Source organism: Malaya genurostris, chromosome 1 (genome assembly GCF_030247185.1).
Source record: "Malaya genurostris strain Urasoe2022 chromosome 1, Malgen_1.1, whole genome shotgun sequence".
Taxonomy (NCBI): domain Eukaryota; kingdom Metazoa; phylum Arthropoda; class Insecta; order Diptera; family Culicidae; genus Malaya; species Malaya genurostris.
The window spans coordinates 146,698,697-146,718,226 of NC_080570.1; the positions used below are offsets into that span (position 1 = coordinate 146,698,697).

Sequence of the window (19,530 nt, forward strand, 5' to 3'; positions counted from 1 at the left end):
TTTGAGATGTTCACGTCGAATTATTTGTTTGTACACTAAAAGCATCAACAAGTACACTCAAAAAAAGAAATCACATTAGTTTTATATGGTTATTCACGTAAATGCAGTCCTTTATATATTTTTGATATTCTATACGTGATGCCTATAAACAACATCTGGAAATCCAATATAAGCTATGTGGTTTTCACATAATCTTCACTTCAAACTTCAAACAACAAAATGGCTGACATGTTAGTGACAGATTCGATCATTCTTTTGTTGGAAGTTTTTAAAGTTAAGTATAGTTTCGAATTTCAAATAAACAAATTTGCGTTTATTTTTAATAGATATCGATATTGGCTGATTCGAGCTCTTGACAATTTCAATCGAAGATCTCCGAAAGTGTCCGAAAGTACCTACAGGGGTCAATTGGGCATTCGAAAATATTTTCGATCATATTACTCCCTAGAGAAAATGAAATGTATTTATAGAATTAAAATTTGAAGTAAGAATTTTTGATTAATTGATTTATAGTTTCAGGAATCACGAATAGAAAGGCTTCTGTCGGTACCGCCGGAATCAACGGTCCTGGAAGTCACTGCTGATACCAGTCAGGAATCAGTATAGTAAATAAAGCAGTTTCCGAAAACCAAAATCTTGGCTCAGGCAGTTCGGATTTCGGCCAGTCTAGCCAATATCATCAACGTGATATTCGGTCCAACTGTATTGGAAGAGCTGTTGAACAACACAGAAACCGGCAAAGAAATAGGGTTCAAGGCTAAAAACGGAAAGCTGTCAGAAGGAAAACAGTGAGCTGGCTGGAATAATTGCGAGACATCATGTAAAATTCAAGACCAAACTACATCTGATATTATTAGTACAGATGATTTTGATCAACCACCAATAATAGTTCATAATGTAGATAATAAGTTAATATTTAGAGTTGAGAATATGTTTACTGTTTAGTTTCATTGTTTCATTATTCTTTAAGGCTAATGATGTTACAATTATAATGTAAATATATGTAATATAACAAGCGATCCAATAACAATGCATTCTGTGAATAAATGTCTATGTAAATTAATGTTGGTTTTAACGGAGTTCCATATACCATATAATCATGTACCATTTCATGTAATTGTTATGTGATTTTCCTATGCTCAACAAGAATTTTAAGTCATGTAACTATTACGTGAACTTCAGTTGAAAAATGTAGAAAACAAGGATGGCTTTTATCGTATCAAAGAACGCTCACTGGCAACTCTTCACACGATTGAATCAGTGCCATCAAAGAGAGACGGATATCATCGCAACAACAAAACCCGGCATGGCTCATTTAACATAGAATCGACACTAGAGCGAAAGCGAATTTCTCTCGATGACATTTCTGAGAATCAAATGTTATCACACTGCTATGGGGATCCTCTCTGAAGCAATAAACAGTCGCTTATTCTCGTTTCGCGATCCGATTCTGTATGGGCAGTTGATAATTGCGATAGAATCATTTTACTATTGCCGCTTATTCTAACTATGTGCATATAACCTTTGTATAAGTTGTGTCTATGAAAATGTCTGTGAAGGCTCCACACAAGGGTTTTGAACTAGTATGAGAATCATCATGTTGAATCATCGATTCGATTCCCTGCGATAATTGTCAACTTGCGATTCTCTCTTGGGAAATTCCACACAGAAACGATCCTAATCAGACTGTAAATTTTTTTTAAGGGCCGTGAAATACTCAGAGTATGAAGTGGAGCGAAGAAATGTAGAAAAATTCTCTCACGGTTCATGCATTGAGAGACTCGAGTTATTGTAGCATCTTCTACCGGATTGAATATGTTGTATACAATATAGATAGCAATATAGCAGCTTCTGTCAAATATTCGGCAATCACTAACACTGATAGGAAAATCACGTGGCTTCTAACGGACAAGTAATATATTATTTATTTATCGACTAAGATGTATGATATCAAATACAGAATACAAATGTATTTGATGATATATTAACAATTCGGTACAATTAATCTATCTACCTAATAGAATTTATGTGAAAAGTTGGGTAGATGAGATTCATGTTTTTTCAAGTAGAAGTAACGTGATTTCTTTTTTGAGTGTATATGTATCTGTCAAAGACGACTGAATTTTTAAAGTAGACGATTTACAGTATTTTTAATAGTTAGTATTGATAATGTTTGTGAAGCACGAGGTTTTGAAGACAGAGATGCTGATTAATAGCGGCCCTTACACGATCATTAAAAGTGTCATTACTAAAAAGGAATGGCACTTTTAATGATCGTGTAAGGTCTACGAGTTCAGTAATGATGGAATTGTGGATTTTCCATCATTACCAACATTATTTCTTCTTCTTATTTTTTTTGTGGAAGTGATGAATATCTTTAGAACTATACGCGAAAAAATGACAAAGTGTAGATTTAAATTGTTAATATTTCATTAACCTTAACGTTTCAATGGCAAATCAAATTTATTTTCAGCTAAACGAAAATAAAAATATTGCTATTGCTGGAGTAGTTACAAATACTCATCATTAATAATGAACGTGTAATGCTAAAAAGTAATGATGTGCAGTAATGCAGTAATGACGAGCGTTTGAGCAGAAGTGTCATTACTTAGTAATGACACTTTTAATGATCGTGTAAGGGCCACTTATAACACGTATCATTGTGTAATTATTCTGGTTATCAAACATTGTCATTTATGAAGCGTTTACACTATTGCTGGTTGTCAACATGCTTGTGCCAGTGTACTGCCCTCTTAGGAAAAAAACGTTCAACGGTGGTCCTTCGTTGGTCTAATACGTTGGATCATTGGACCACAGTTGAACGTTTTTTCCTAAGAGAGCAGTACACTGGCACCAGCATGCTGGCAGCCAGCAGAAGTGTAAACGGGGCATTAACGATCAATTTAAAATAATATTTGTCTGGTTTCCCCAATAAAAAATATTGTAGAAAAACAATATGATTTGCTGTTAAAAAACCTGCCACAATTTTGCTTTGACTATTGAAAAAAATTTTAATGTATTGTTATACACAATTCAATTAATTAGGAAAATGCTTTCTACAACAGAATGTATAGGTTGTTAATTGTCGTAACAATTCAAATCATAAAGTTTTCTCATACATGTTTTCTTGGAAAACAATAAAATGTACAGTTTACATATTGTTTGAAACACCACGTGTACAACAAATTCAATTGTAGAATCGTAGAAATAATATATTGAATCGTTGGAAATGAAAAAACAATTTGTCAAGATACAATAAAATGTGTTGTAATCCATATATCTAATTGTGAATCAATTGTTTATGCTGTAAAATCAATGGTTTATTTTTTTACGGCTTGTGGTCTCGAAGAGATTGAACCGATGCGAATGATAGTTTCGCTATCTTTGCGGCATTTGTCGCATCGCAATCTTTGTTGACCACCAGTGAAAACTACAATATTTAGGTTCGAATACCCGAAACCCGACCAAATCTTTGAACCCGGACCCAACCCTTTGAAAAGAAAAAAATAGTCACCTATACCAGACAAACATATTTTTTCTGAGCCCGACCAGTACACATCGGGCTCAGGATTGGTCAGGCGATTAAAGTTGGAAAATTTGTAATATTGAAAAACCTCCATGAGAATACAGGAAAATGTCTTAGGTTCGTCTGAAACAAGAACGACTAACATGACGTAAATTCGAAGAACTTGATTTTTAAAAGTTACCGAACCACAGAAGACAAGGAGAGCCAAAATATGCCACCTTACAAAACTATAACAGTTATGAACCACTAAGAGTATAAAATCTATAATGGCAGAAAAATAAAAACAACGTCCATTTCATGTGAAAACGAAAATCTGCGTTCAGGTTCTCAAGTTTTATTAATACAATAGGAGAAAAAAATGCACACATCCCGCCAAACGTCCCTAACTACTTATCTATCTGGTTGAGCGATTCCTTCTGAGCCTTTTCTTCAGCTTTGTGTCGATGAGCTGCCGCGAAACCAGCCTGAATATGGCGTATGTGCTGATGAACCCCTCTCTGGAATGAAGCCATGTTGTCGAAGTCCAGCCGACCTTTCGTTTCCTCCAAGCAACCCTTCAGTACTTCCAGACAGTGTTCGGTTTGGCCCTCGTTGGTACCGAGATTGGACGCCACGTACATGATTGTGGTGAGATCCTTGATCAGCTTGATCATTCCATCGTTGGTCAATTGACCATTGTTGTTCTTGTCGAAGGTTTCTTCTGCCTGTTCTCGACATTGCTCCCTCAAGTGACTGGGAGAGATCATCGCAATAACACCCGGATCCTGCGTTAAACTTTTACAACTCACATGTAGCTGACTTAACTGCTCGTGTATATCCCGGTTGAGCTTTTCCATGGCCACCACCAGCGAAGCGTAGCGCTTTTGAAATTCTTCCGGAAATGGATCGGCGTAAGATTTGTAAATCTCCGCTTCGGAATTCATATTCTGCAGGCGCAACAACTTCATCTGTTTGGCGGATAGAGTCTTTTTTGTTCTGACGATCAACTCCAGCAGCTTCACCGAAAAACCGCCAATGTTATCTTTCGGAAAAAGCATTTTACTATCCGACATACCGGGAATCTTGGGATAACTGTCTCCCCCCAACAACGGATCACCTTTGATGCCGGTAATAGGATTTTTAACTGCCGGTGAAGCCACATAGAATGAAGCATTTTGATATTTTGGCCGAAAATCTTTAGTGATCGTATTGAGGGCAATCTTCTCCGGGTTTTCATTAGCAACCACTTCATAGTCGGGAATCGTGTGCGAACCTAGGCCAGGACGATCGAAACTGATGCGATAGGCACTGGACATCACATCGATTGCCTCTACCGTGCCGGTGAATAGTCCGTCTTGCGGTGATCGAAGCCGGGCCGTGACTTTGGTTCCCACGGATAACGGTTGCGGAATTTCTTTCGGCAGGTCTCGCACAAATGAAACATCTCCCGATCGCTTAGTTTGCAACAGTCGAATTTTCTGACGCTTTCTTTCCAACTCTCTGCGTTCCTCTTCGAAAAATGCCGCAGAGCATCTTCGCGGTTTCCCCATAGTTTTACGAATTTTATTCCATTCGGCTCTGAAAAAAGGCCAAATTAAAGTGAGCCTATATAAACTATACATACACAATAGTGTCTTTACCTCGACAAAAATCGTGTCTTCAAATCCGGATACATCTCCCGAAGGCACATCTGGAAGTCATTTTCTCCCTCGAAAAGTGATCTATCAATGTTACTGTAGAACCACTCGTAACTTACGAATTTGTGCGCTTTGGGGAGTTTAAGTAGATTTCGCAACCGTAGCCCAATTCTTTGACTAGCTTTCTTATCCAGCAACGCGATTGGATTGATAACTCGCATCGCACTGTCTTCGTCTGGATCTTCCTTGCGTTTTTTCATACTGTCCTTCATCTTGTCATACCGCGACAGAAGCTTTTTCTTCTGTGCTGATCGGGTCAAACTTTTACTCGGAGTTATCAAACCTTTTTGCGGTGTGGATGAAGCCGATCCAGTTCCACTTTTCTTGGGACTTGCCTTTGGAGGAATCCTATCATTGATCAGTAGATCCTCATCGAAAAACAATTTGTTTTTCTTACGGATTCGAGCTGGCATTCCTCGGGCGTTCAATGTCTGCATTGGCTGCGTGGGGGTGGTTTTCGATGGTAGTTTCATTCCCACCGGATGCAGACCAAGCATAGCCGGACCCAGCGACGGGGGGGACTCCATGTCCATTGACATCGAGTCGTCGGTTGGTTCTTCCTTAATTTTCATGTCCGAATCTCCGTCAACTTCTCCATCATCATGGTCCTCTGATGAGGACATTTCGTTTTCTACGCCCAACGGTTATCTGCACGATGGTGATATGAAAAAGCGTCAAATTTAACGTTCGGTTTGTGATTGATCAAAAGACACTTCGTTTACCAATAAGTATTATCAGCAAATTATCTTTTTCTTTGAAAAATGATTATCTGAAACACTAATGAAAAAATCACAACTATTAAGTTTCGGTCGTTTTCTAAAGACTGCACAAATTAGCGAAAATTGCCTAATGCAAAATTTTACATATCTCAATCGAAAAAAAGTAGACATTTCTAGACCTTGCTTTCAAAACGTCATATCTCTAAATGAGAGCCTTTTCATTCACGTTTACATTTATTAATTTGTCGGGTTCCATAAACATTTGGTAAGATATGGTGGTTACTTTATTATACATTTTTGAAATTTCAATGGCAACCTGTGTATTGGAACCATAGGCAATTAGAGAATGAGCTGAAAAATAGAGCAATATTTTTTTGATACGAATGTTTGAATAATAAGTATAGAATTTTATGCTAAAAGACGACGCTCAAATTGTCAATATGGAGTACGTTCATGATGAAAAATTTGGTTGAACACAGGGATGTCAGCGATACTTATCATTTATCTTCGTGAAACTGAATTACCGAGAGTGACACCTGCCAATGAAAGATGGAACCAGCGCTGCCAACTATACCGATTTCTCGGTATTTATACCGATTTTTGGACTCGATACAGGAATACAGATATGCTCTCTCAAAATACCGATATTTCAATTTTCATACAGATAAATACCGATTTTCAGTTTTTGTATTGGATTCCATAGGGGTAAACCAGGTCGAGTGACCTTTTTTTTTTTTTTTGGTCGCAAAATCAGTTCCCGAACTAAATCGATGTATGATTTTTCGAGAAAGATATTATACAGATAAATTTTTCAGCCAAATACAGATTTTTGGAGAAAACAGTTGACAGCACTGGATGGAACCAAGAAAAGGAACATATTTTCGAAAATTTTCAAATCGGCAGTAGTGATTTGCAACATTTTTATCTTTTTTCAATAATACAAATAGATATCAGCAATAAAAGTACACGCGGAGTAGGAGAAAATCGAATTAAAGAGATTACAAGTTCTTTTTTTAGTGTAAACTACGATTAAACATGGAAAATCTTCAGAAATGTGTGAAATTGGGTATGGTTAGGTTTTTTCGGATCAACATGTTTTTAAACAGAAACCAGTGTAATATTGATTTCTCGAGTACTAGGATGTACAGCGTTCGAGTACTATTTATTTTGGATAATTTATTTGTTATTTCCAGGCATTTGAAAATGGTATCAAACCAAGTTCAATGCTCCATTCTGAATAAACGGTTGATTTCGCTACAATGAGTTAAGATCAACATTACCACCTCAGAGTTAATCTTTTTCTTCAACTTCTACTATGATTTTTCAAACGAATTTGCCCGTTTTTATAAAAAATCGTTGAAAAGGTGGAGTAATTAAAAATGTTCCTGCCGATTTGACAGCTCTTGCTAAGAGTATCATCTCTAAACAAGCAGTGCCTCTACTTTTCAGTTATACGACAATGTGCCAATAGCATTCTATGGTCCAATCCACGTGTGTATGTTGGTGTGGCTATTTTCGGCGGTTGTGTGGCGAATGCTAATATGTATGAGTATGTCGAAATAACCCAGTGAATTTTGTCGAGCCGCATCGTGTCAATTATTGAAGACATATATGCAATAAAAAACACTGCAATGCCAAGGAACAGTTTAAAAAGACATAAAATCATTTATGAAACTCTATAACACGTAATGGAACTGTCTTCTACTTGGATCATAAGTTCATAGCTTACGAAACTTTATATGCATTTTCCGCAGTGTATGATTTTGAGTCAAAAATGTTTTTAGCTCTGTGTAAGATTGAACCCACAACAAACTTTGACTTCGGTTCGCGCACATTCTAATTTCGTATATGAATAGCTCAATTGGCACATTGTCGTAAAGCTGATTTACCGGTAGCGACACCTGCCAATGAAAAATTGAACCAAGAAAAGGAGGATTATTTCGGAAATTTTCATATCGGCAGTAGTGATTTGCCACCTTTTAATCGTTTATTCAATAGTATAAATGGATATCAGCAATAAAAGTACACTCGGAGTAGAATAAAAACGATTTCAAAGTGATTACTACTACTTTTTTTTAGTGTAATCTACGATTAAACATAGAAAATCTTCAGAGATGTGTGAAATGGGGTAAGGTTAGGTTTTTTCGGATCAAAATTTTTTAATCAAAAACCAGTGTAAAGTTGATTTCTCAGGTACTAGAATGTATAGCGATTGGCAGATTGTCGCAAAGCTGATTTACCGGTAACGACACCTGCCAATGAAATATGGAACCAAGAAAAGGAGGATTCTTTCGGAAATTTTCATATCGGCAGTAGTGATTTGGAACATTTTTATCGTTTATTCAATAGTACAAATAGATATCAGCAATAAAAGTACACTCGGAGAAGAAGAAAATCGATTTCAAAGTGATTACTACTACTTGTTTTAGTGTAAACTGCGATTAAATATGGAAAATCTTCAGAAATGTGTGAAATTCGGTAAGGTTAGGTTATTTCGGATCAACATTTTTTAAACAGAAACCAATGTAATGTGGATTTCTCAAGTACTAGCGATCGAAAACTATTTATTTTGGATACTATATTGGTTATTTCTAGGCATTTGAAAAATGGTATCAAACCAAGTTTAATGCTCTATTCTGAATAAGCGGTAGATTTCCCACAATGAACTAAGATCAACATTACCATCTCAGAGTAAAAACAGTCTCTTCAACTCCTACTATGAAATGAATTTGCCCGTTTTCATAAGAAATCGTTGAAAAGATTAAAAAATTTTCTAATTTGACAGCTCTTGCTGAAACTATCATCCCTAAATTATCAGCGCCTCTACAGTTCAGTTTTGCGACAATATGCCAATTGAGTACTATTTGTTTTGGATACTTTATATGTTATTTTCAGGCATTTGGAAAATGGTATCAAACCAAGTTTAATGCTCCATTCTGAATAAACGGTATATTTCGCACAATGAATTAAGATCAACATTACCACCCCAGAGTAAAAACATTTCCTTCAACTCCTACTATGATTTTTCAGATGAATTTGCCCGTTTTCATAAGAAATCGTTGAAAAGATGGAGTAATTAGAAATTGTCCTACCGATTTGACAGCTCTTGCTGAAAGTATCATCTCTAAACAAGCAGAGCCTCTACATTTCAGTTTTGCGACAATATGCCAACAGTCCCACGACAAAAGAGCCTAACTGTAAATGACAGTTTCTCTTTGTTTGCTTTTTCTTTAGCGATTTACCGAATTGATTTTAAATTTGACGCCTTACTCTTCGCAAAACTTTCAAGTTAAAACAACAAGCTTTCGATTTATATTGGATACTTTTAAGAAAATGCAGTAATGACAGGATCTGTACACTAACTGTTTATTTTAAAATGTTGGTGTAAATATTATTGATTTTATAAGATGATTTGCTTATCAATATCGAGAAATAAATCAAACGTCAGTCAAAAGTTGTTTCTCATCGTAATATCACATATTAAGATAAGTTTGCGCATTTATATACGTACCTTTCGTTCACGATCTAGCTATATGTAGCGTTTACACTATTGCTGGTTGCCAGTGTACTGCCCTCTTAGGGAAAAAACCTTCAACGGTGGTCCTTCGTTGGTCTAATATGTTGGCAATAGGAATAAACACTACAAATTGACTGCAGAAGCGGGGGGTGAAATAGACTTGTGATGTGACCTATGAAACCTCTGCTTGTGGAAGGGTTGCCATTTCTTCTGTTCAATTGTTCTGCTTCTTCATGTGATTTTCACATGCATGGTCGTTTAATTGGCAAAACGATTTCCTCGGATAGGAGAAAGCTACGGGGTCGCATCCCGTTTTAGCGGTAACTTAACGCAGTTTTTCTGCTTTATAATTGCATTCGTCATTTTATAAGATAAGCAGACTATGTTTAGCTTTAAGGGTCTTGAGCCGTGTCAAATAAATGAATAAACATGAGGGGACGAATTGATATATTCCACCGCTCTGACTTGTTTTTATTTTTGATTGAAAATCGTATCATTCGAAATCCGTAATTTATCAGTTTTTTTACTGCGGTGTGGAAAGTGTTCACAAATTCCAGATCTCGTTCACAGTGTATCATTCGAAAGCCTTTCAATCCGCGGTCAAATACTGAGAGAAGTTTCAGTTCTTAATCCAAAAGGCCAGACTAGTTTTCAACGTAAAATTAAAGGCATAGAAAAGTTCACGTCTGTTTCGCTTGCTTATTATTTACGCTGGGTAAAATGGCAAAACGTGGTGCTCAATCTGATCTGAACCATGACAATTGGCACGAAGAGGACGAAGCGGAGGAAGCCGGTAAATTCACTCAGGCCTCAGAGGAGGAATTGAAGAAGCGCGTTATAAAAACTGCACGTCGACGCGTTGCCGGCGAATCAGCTGGTGCTTCCGAAAGCAGCTCCGTGTTCAGTGGCTTTAAGGGGTTCTCGGCGGTGACTTCTACCCCGGCACCAACAGCTAAGGTGGGTGCAGCGGCTGCTGCCAGTCCGTTTTCGTTCCTATCTAGTCTTACTGCAAGCAGTAAACCAACCAATGGAACGGCGGCTCCCTTGGCAGCTACTGGTGGATCGATCGGAAGTGCTACAACTTCTGCGCTTGGAGCAAGCATTTCTGCAACGACGGATCCTAGCAAAAAGATTTTCGCCGGATTTGGCAGTCCTCCGAAAGGCGAAGTTGTTCCGGAAACAAAACCAGAAATTGTTACTAGTTCTGCCGAGTATGCGGCGAGTATCAGAGCACTGAACCAATCGGTTGCTTCCTGGATATCGGAAAAGGTAAAGGAGAATCCTATCTGCAAACTATCTCCGATATTCAAGGATTACGAGAAATATCTAAGTGAAATTGAAATCAAAAAGGGAAAATCGGAAGTGAAAGATTCAGGTTGGAATGTAATTTTAGATTGTTTTCAATTAACTGAATTTGTAATTTAGGTACATCTTCAACGGGCGCAACAACTAGTGGATTTTTATTTGGAAGTACTTCCCCTGTTGCTCCCGCAACAAACCAGCAGCAAGCAGCTACAAAACCGTTCAGTTTTGGTTTTGGTAGCACATCGGGGGTTACTCCGTCGGCTACTGGTTTTACATTCGCAAATGTTGCTAAGCCGATAGACAGCACTACGGAAGCAGACAAAACGGAAGACGCTGAAGATGAGGAAAATCCCCCGAAAGTGGAGTTCACTCCGGTTGAAGAAAAGGATAGCTTGTATTCAAAACGTTGCAAACTGTTTGTGAAAGCGGACGGCAAGTACTCGGATCGGGGTATTGGAACATTGCACATAAAAAAGGTCGATTCAAAGGTTCAAGTAATTGTTCGGGCCGACACTAATTTGGGTAACATTTTACTTAATATTGTACTGAATGAAGCTATTCCGCTGCAAAGAATGGGCAAGAATAATGTGATGATGATTTGTTTGCCAACATTGGATTCGAAACCACCGCCGACATCGGTGCTGCTGAGGGTTAAGACGGAAGAGGATGCGGACGAACTGTACGACACCTTAAATAAATACAAACCCAAATAAATCCAGTTCGAAATTTTGATTGATCACTTTCGATTGCAATATAAATTTGTTCTCAAAAGAATAAGCTTTTCACATTGAATTCGAAATTCCACATTTCAGGAAGGATTTTTATTAAACTGAAGAAAACATTTCATCTGTAAGTTAGGCTTTTACAGCATACGTTCGCTTGGGGAACTTCGCACGCCGACGTTGTTCCTTTAGTGTCAATCGGGCTGCATCTCGTGGAGACAGTGCTTTACGCATTGCGCGAGTCTTCTTTGGGCGCAAATCCAGTGGGACGTACTTTTTACCCTTGTACAATTTGCGTAAATTCTCCTTGGTCTTAGTGTTCATCACTATGTAAACCCGAGCGATGGCTTTTCGTACAACGCGGCTGAAATAGGAAAACTATTAACATTTTTGCTAGGCCCTATATTGCTTTAAACTAACATTTTGGAAAGCTTAGAAGGTGCTCCACCGGTAACCTTTGCCACTCGTAAATTTAACAGCTCAGTCTTCAGCTCTTCTAGCTGTTTAGTCAGCTCCTTCTTATCCTTCGTTCGAAGTTCTGAGCACTTTACTTTAACCTGAAAAGAAATGCAACCAATCAATAACAAACCAAACTAACCTCACTTTTTACGGAAACAAAAATAATTTATAGGACTTGAAATAAGTCAACACAACTTTTTACACAAACAGATTAAAGGCACCATGATCAAACAAGATTACAGAGCGATTTGTAATTAGTCCTGAAAAATATCACCAAACATTTACTCGAAGAGGTTGATTGAACATTTGAATTTGATATTTTACGGATTCATTTCAACCCCTTTTAATTTTTTTTTTGCTATAACATTTGTTCGTATGGAAAGCCGTTTGTTTCATCCTAGTAAACTGAGAAATTTCAAGTGTTTCATAAGGAATATTAACCATTTTGTTTGCGGTTGAATATCGTTCGCCACCACTATTTGCGACAGTCCGATCGGAAAAGAGCTGCTTGACAATTGGTAGCTTATGACGTCACGTCCCGCTGTCACGCGTTAGGTCGTCCTGACACTGAACTGAAATTTTATAGCAAACGATGATACAGGTCACGATGAAGTAATATAGGTGAGAACAACTCTCTGTTGGCTTCTTTCATTAGCGGCCCTTACACGATCAATAAAAGTGTCATTACTAAAAAGCACCAGCACCACCATTCTGTACTTCGATCGAATCGGATATTTCGATCGAATCGGATATTTCGATCGAATGTAAAAATTTGCATTTTGTATTTGAATCGAGTGATGCTTTTGTAGGAAAAATTCGAACTCGGTCGAGATACAGAATGCGAAATTTCGTATTCGATCTAAATAGTACTATTTGGAGCATTTAGGTACCCATTTCACCAGGTTGGTGTCACTGATTACTCTATTACATTACTAATAATCTCGGGTCTCAAGATTTTTTACAATATGGTTATATCTAAATCAATATGATTTTTATTTACCCGGATAAATCAAGCAAAATAATCAAAATGAATGAAACTCGATTGTCAAGAATTCTGATGCTCGAGATATTGGAAAACATACTTTGTTATCTAAAAATGTAAGCCGATTAGAAGATAACTTAAACTGGTTATATATATTCGGACAATTTTTCATTTTCAATCCCAGTTCATACTAGCAAATTTACTGTAAATAACTTTAAAGTTGATGAGCCACCTTTAAACATCCGCATTTGATAGAAATTGCAAACAAGCTTGAAAAATAAAATATTAATTTCAACTGTCATCATCAAAGATTGTGCAGAAGCCAACAGAAACCACACGAGCAAAGTAAATAAACATCGTTTGTTACTGTAAATTTCAAGAGTAGTATTGTTATCAGCGCCAAGGAATTCAATTATTGAATTGTTAAAAAAATGATTTTGTTTATTGAAGGTCGAATTCATTTGAATTCATTGTTTTGATAATCAAGTAATATGGATCAAGGTACGTGTATACTGAACCAAAAATGTGTTTAAAATTTTTTCTGAAGTGGAAATCTTCAACTAGGATTAATTTTGAATACTAAACAGAACTGGAGAATTTTTCAATCGTTTGCTTTGAAACCTTCGATATCGATATGAAATCAGCTTGACATACACGATTAAAATTTTATCCGAAGGTTAATACCTATTAGAACATTCCGCCATTTCTTGTGTGACAAAAACAACTGCATTCAAGTAAACAAAATGTGATCTTCACAGTAAATGGAATTTAAAATTTTATCAAGTAAAAGCAAACCTCTCGTGATTGTAGGAAAGAAAAACAAACTGGACGAATAATTCGTTCCGTATGTCGTTCAACAAATGCTCATCGCTCAACAAGATTTTATTGCTTTCTCAGTGGAAAGACTGAAGACTGGACTGATAGTTGAAGGTGCAACTTTAGTTGAGTTGGAAGGAGCTTTCTGACCTAATAGCGGCCCTTACACGATCATTAAAAATCTCATTACTAAAAAGTAATGACACTTTTAATGATCGTGTAAGGGCCGCTAGTTCCTTTTTTCACTATCCAGAATATTTTCTCGGAAACGAAATACATTCTATTATATTTTCAAATCAAATTTGCGGCTATTGAACAAACATCGCAGCCCTGATGGTTTATTTCCGGTTTTTGTGCTATAATAATCCAATAGTTATAGCATACACGCTCGTTCAATGTTACTCTAAAGTGAGTACAATTTCACTCACTTTCGTTAAAAGTGGAACTACTCTATAGTGAGCAAAGCTTGTTTACTCACTTTTGAGTAAATATGGTATTTGTCAAATTCTGAGTAACATTTACTCAGTGCTACAAATGGTAAAATTAGCTCGAGTGAGTAAATATTACTCAATATCAAGCGAATTGAATAAGGGATTCGAATAAGGAATGCTTTGCTGACTTACTTCCAACGAATGAAGGAAGCCGTTACCTGTTCATCGCTCATTGGAAAGGATCCGTCTGCCTTCCTCCGTTCCACCTCCGACAGAGGGAAAAGTTCCGCCTTCCGACAAAGGGAAAAGTTCAGTGCACGTAAATTTTCACACAACGTTTTCAAAGCTCTGTGAGTAAAACTTGTTGTCAATTTAGAAACTGAGTCGAAGTTACTCATTCTTATAAATCAATATTACTCACTTTTTGACATTTGAACCAAATAAGCAAAAGTGAGTACAAATGACTCACTTGAGAGTAACATTGAATGAGCGTGTAAGTAGTTTGACATTTTATTCATTTGCAAATGTCAAAACATTGGCCTGTTTTGCTTTTCTTGAGCAATTTCACGTGTCGTTTTCATTCCGAATTTTGTCTAGTTATGGTTTAGAACCGTCTTAAAATGCCGAAATTTTCGCATTTGGTAGTGGATACTTCCGCTTTCATAAAAAATGTGCAACTGCAGGTAAGTTTTCTGTACCTTTTCTCGGTTCCGCCTAATAGCATTTAATTGTACAGGATTGTGCTGACAATTGCTATACGGTGCAGGGAGTTTTGGACGAAATAAAAAACGATCGTCAGTTCAAACGACTAGTGGTGCTTCCGTACCAATTATTGGTGCGGGAACCCGATTCAGACGTATTGACACTGGTGACAAATATAGCTAAAAAAACGGGAGATTTCTCCACGCTTTCACTAGTTGATTTAAAAGTGATTGCACTGACCTATCAGCTGGAAAAAGAATTCGTAGGGGTCGACCACCTTCGGGAGGATCCTACAGCAGCGGTTACGGTTTACTCAAGCGTGAAGCCAGCAGAACTGGCGGGATTCGGCAAAGTTCAAGGCTTTTATAACGGAGAGAAGAACCACTCGCAAGAACAAATAGATTCAGATAAGAAACAAGGCGATATCGGGAAATTGAACCGCAGCATAGATGATTTGGTGCTGGAGCAAAAATTTGCAGAATTGAACACGGATGAGGTGAAAGTTCTTGAAGATAATATTATCGAGCATATTCAAGAGAGTCAAGACAAATTCGAAGAGGATTCCGATCATGTGGTAGAAGAAAGTGATGAAGATAATGATGATAATGACGACGAAGACGAGGACGATGATGATGATGATGATGATGGTGGCTGGATTACGCCTGCCAACATTAAAGAAGTTAAACGAAGTTTTGGAATGGATTTGTTGGAAGAAAATCCCGCCGTAGTTGCTTGCATGACGACAGATTTTTCGATGCAAAATGTTCTCAAACAGATAGGACTGCATGTGGCCGCTCTAGATGGGCGCGTTATCAAACATGCCAGGACCTACATACAGCGATGTTATGCCTGTTTCAAAACTACGCCCGATTCCACGAAGGTCTTTTGCCCCAAGTGTGGAAACAAAACTCTGAAAAAAGTCGCCGTTAGTTTGGATGAGAACGGTCATCAGGTGATTCATATAAATTCGCGTCGACCATTGACCGCCCGAAATAAGAATCGACCGGTCGCACAGTTCCGTGGTGGAAAACACTCCACAAATCCGTTGCTTTTCGAAGATCAACCTTTGCCACAGCAAAGAATATCAGCGAAAGCTCGGGCTAAGACAAATGCGCTTGGCGATGATTACACGGCCGGATACTCGCCGTTTGTGATGCGAGATGTCGATTCAAGGTCTGCAGTACTCAGAGGAAAATCGAACCTGAAACAGTGGATGCAAAACTATGAGTACGATAACCATCGAAGAGGATACAAAAAGTAGACATTTTGTAATAAAGTATAGATCCGTATTAATTTGTCGTTTTCATATTTAATATCCGAAGAATTAATTTTCCGGAATGATGACAAGCACAATATTTCTCTCTTTCAACGTCCGAAATCTTCCAATTTCCGAAAGGATTTAGAGATCTTTGAAAAGCGCAACCATTCTGAATTTCCGAAAAAATGCAAAACGATTTGCATTATTTATGAGCAAAAGATAATTTTACACCCCAAGAGGGTTGTCAAACGATATCTACTAAAACCTTTCAGGGTCAATACAGCAAGGATTCATTTACTCCTGGAATAACGTTGAACCCCTCTTAAAGTAAAGGTTTCTATTTTGCGCGATTACTAATAGAATGTACGGAAATCTTTATTTCGTAATAATTTCTGCAAGAGAAAATCCATACAGGAATGTGTTCATTGCTAATCAAATGTGTTAGTGGAAGTAAGCTGAAACTGGAAAAAAATTTCTCGAGCAGTTTTTAGAAGAACGGAAGAGTTTTAGACAAAGATTTTCACTTTTCTTGAATTGCAATTCTAAGTAGAATGAACTGATTTGTTGGAACACACTTAGAAAATTTCGCAGAATTCGGTAATTTTTTACCGAATTTTCCACAGCTGAACGTTCGGTAATCAGTTCGATAATTAAATTGATTACCAATCGTTCGGTAATTTCTGAACTGTCAAACAACTATCGTGAACTGTAAAACAAAAGGATCTTACTGATTGTTCGGTAATTTTTTGTTTGTTTGTTTTCCTTTGGTTAAAATTCTGGATTTTTGGATTTCAAAAAAAACAACACAAAAACGAATGAAGAAAATTCCAAATTGGTTTTATTCCACGAAAAAGGGTCAAACGTTCCGGCTGACCGGAATTACGAGCGCCTTCCAAAACACTGCACAATCTGTCGAGTCCACCAGAAATTACCCTCGAATGATTTGTGTAGGCAGCAAGTGGACAAGTGATACACATTTATTTTCTGCCAATAAGTTAGTTTCACGACAATCAGTTTTCACATAAGTTCGGTTATTAGAAGATAATTTTATCATACGGACAATATGGTTTTTACCCTACTCGGCGAATATTCAGATTTACCGAACAAATTGTATATCTATTTACAAAATTCTGTAATGAAAATTTACGTAAAACTGATTGTCCGGTAAAAATTAGCATAATTATTGTAAAATAAAACTCATGTACTGAAATATCGGTAATTTCTATAGATTGCCGAAATTTCTCGTCAAAAATATTACCGAACAATGAAATTATACCTTAGTGTGAAGATTTCTTGATGAGAATCAGGAATTTGTTTTTACGCACACATTATTGACAGTATCTTGCTCTTTAACATTTTGTTTTGATTTTAAGAGGTTATCAAATTCGGCACAACATTCTTTTTAAATTCTAAAAGTATTTAACGGTATGCGTCTAAATAATTCAATTTTCGTAATATGTTCCGCATGATTCGTTTATTACCCGCCGGCTCTGTCATCAAGTGAACCTTTGTTTACCGTGCGCGAAGTAGCTCTGGTGAGCGAATGAACCCGATGAATCATTTCATCCTCTTTCTGCTAAACAACGAACGAAGCTTTCGTGCATCGCTCATTCGAAATGAACCGGTCGGTTTGGCAGACGAAGATGGTCAACCAACGTTCGTTCAGCGCAGTTCGTTTCTGCTAGTTGTGCTTGCCGGATGTGAGTGAAAACTTTTGGCAAACGTCGTGGTGGAAAGCATGTTTTGCTACCCTCTGCCACGCACGCACCCGCGTTTACCCCAGGAGTAACGTTATCCTTCGTTGGAAGCATTCGGTAAAAAGTGAGACGTTTTAAAATGAGGGGGTGGTAGTCGTTTGCTGTAGAACTGTTTTGACGCATGCACACATACCATCGATATCGGAATTTGCGGCGATATTTTTTTTGGATATGTAGCATCAAAACAAACTGCAAAACAACAAAGCTGCGGGAGTGTGGAACACGCGAGGGAAATCCTTTGGTGACGTCGGGAGCTCGTACTTGTGTTTGTATAGGTTGCGTTTGGCATCCAGTGCGAAGTAAAAGAGGAAAATCGTTCCTTTTTCTTCTTGTGCCATTTTCCTCCGTTGATCGTTTTTCATTGTGTGTCAGTTCCAGAGTGCCAGCGAACGAATTGTTGTATAATCAGTTCGACGGTCGCAATCGAATGTGTTTGGAGTTGGTTTTTGATTCGGTGCAATCGAATGGAAATTCTGCGCTAACCAGAAATTGACGGCAATACCGTCGCAGAAAGAATCAAGTTTGTGCTTCAACGTGAAAATCCTCAGGTGGCGTAAAATGTGAAGGTGTGGTTTTATTTTCGCAAATTAAATATTCGTTCGAAGCGAGCAGACAAGCATACCAGCAACAGCCAAAGGCAAACCGACCCGACCTGATCGGTGAAAGGTTTTTTTTTGGCGAGAGCGAGGAGGAAGCTCTCAATTCATCCCCCATACGCTGTTTGGCTGGCTTCGTGCGTGGAAATCCCAGCAAACTCTGGAAACAATATTATGGAATTATGTTTGCCGAACGGAGTCTCCTGAGCTGTTTATATAATAGCCTGATTTTCATGCAGCGTAAGTAGATTTGCCTGAGTCTAGACTAGAAAATGTCTGAGTTTGTCTTGATTTAATTTTAGATAACTTTTTTGAAAACCATTTTTTTTGTTGTACTTGAAATAGCATCAACTCTGTTTTATATACCACATTATTTTTCGTTCTGTTTTGTTTTGATATCCGTATGGCTACCTCTAGAACGAGTACCATTTCGGCAGTCCTCCGCATAACCGAAACCAAAAAAATTCCCCAAACTACACCGTATTTAGGCTGTGATCCATTTCGCGGTTCATTTTAACTTTTGGTTGAAATCTAACACTTGAAAAAAATTAAAATTAACCGCGAAATGGTTCACAGCCTTTGTGAAAGAGTAAATTATCCAATTTTTTTATTGTTACTGATATTTTTTTATAGAAAGCTATAGCCGCGAGATTGACGTAGGAGATTGACGTGCATCATTCGTGATATGTATAGATATTAACTGATTTGACACCGTTTGACCGTTTAGGATTTTGTAGTCCTGAAAAGGCCCATTTGGTTTCGGAAGATTGCGTTTGTATTCTAGGAAGTAGGGTAGCTCAGGACAGTTTTAAGAATAAGTTCTTTACGTAAAATATGATCAGTATCTAACGGGGAAAACAGATTGAAAAATTAACATGTGAATGTGAAACTGCGAAAATGTTACTGCAAAGACGGGACTCGAACCCGTAGCTAACTCCTAACCGGGGAAATTGTTTTACCAATTAAACTACCCTGCATATGAAAACACAAGAGATGAGATACTGAGATATTAACTTTTGAATGGAGTAGTTTTAAGGCCAGTTTAGAAATCTTTTTACGTTTTT

The 19,530-nt window shown here is 37.5% G+C and overlaps 5 protein-coding genes across 6 annotated transcripts in view; 3 read left to right on the top strand and 2 right to left on the bottom strand.

The window, feature by feature from the left end:
• Positions 1–3,831: 3,831 nt before the first annotated feature.
• On the bottom strand, positions 3,832–6,095 carry LOC131426118 (protein lin-9 homolog). Its single transcript, XM_058588567.1, has 3 exons — positions 5,925–6,095; positions 5,146–5,850; positions 3,832–5,083 (listed from the first exon to the last, which is right to left on the bottom strand). Exons 2-3 carry the CDS (start codon positions 5,823–5,825, stop codon positions 3,913–3,915), a joined length of 1,851 nt encoding a protein of 616 aa, XP_058444550.1. The 5' UTR covers positions 5,826–5,850; positions 5,925–6,095; the 3' UTR covers positions 3,832–3,912.
• Positions 6,096–10,105: 4,010 nt separating this feature from the next.
• Positions 10,106–11,495, top strand: LOC131426119 (nuclear pore complex protein Nup50). Its single transcript, XM_058588568.1, has 2 exons — positions 10,106–10,813; positions 10,864–11,495. The coding sequence occupies exons 1-2, from the start codon at positions 10,159–10,161 to the stop codon at positions 11,454–11,456; spliced, it is 1,248 nt and encodes a 415-aa protein (XP_058444551.1). The 5' UTR covers positions 10,106–10,158; the 3' UTR covers positions 11,457–11,495.
• A 35-nt stretch (positions 11,496–11,530) lies between these two features.
• LOC131426120 (large ribosomal subunit protein uL29) lies at positions 11,531–12,486 on the bottom strand. Its single transcript, XM_058588569.1, has 3 exons — positions 12,366–12,486; positions 11,886–12,022; positions 11,531–11,829 (listed from the first exon to the last, which is right to left on the bottom strand). Exons 1-3 carry the CDS (start codon positions 12,366–12,368, stop codon positions 11,598–11,600), a joined length of 372 nt encoding a protein of 123 aa, XP_058444552.1. The 5' UTR covers positions 12,369–12,486; the 3' UTR covers positions 11,531–11,597.
• A 2,199-nt stretch (positions 12,487–14,685) lies between these two features.
• LOC131426121 (RNA-binding protein NOB1) lies at positions 14,686–16,148 on the top strand. The gene is made up of 2 exons (XM_058588570.1): positions 14,686–14,836; positions 14,890–16,148. The coding sequence occupies exons 1-2, from the start codon at positions 14,774–14,776 to the stop codon at positions 16,114–16,116; spliced, it is 1,290 nt and encodes a 429-aa protein (XP_058444553.1). The 5' UTR covers positions 14,686–14,773; the 3' UTR covers positions 16,117–16,148.
• A 1,625-nt stretch (positions 16,149–17,773) lies between these two features.
• LOC131426122 (uncharacterized) overlaps positions 17,774–19,530 on the top strand; it is an 86,316-nt gene continuing 84,559 nt past the window's right edge. For both annotated transcript variants that reach the window (XM_058588571.1, XM_058588572.1), the window contains exon 1: positions 17,774–18,706. In XM_058588571.1, the coding sequence (XP_058444554.1) occupies positions 18,649–18,706 (58 nt within the window). In that variant the 5' untranslated portion in view covers positions 17,774–18,648. The remainder of the gene's footprint in view (positions 18,707–19,530) is intronic.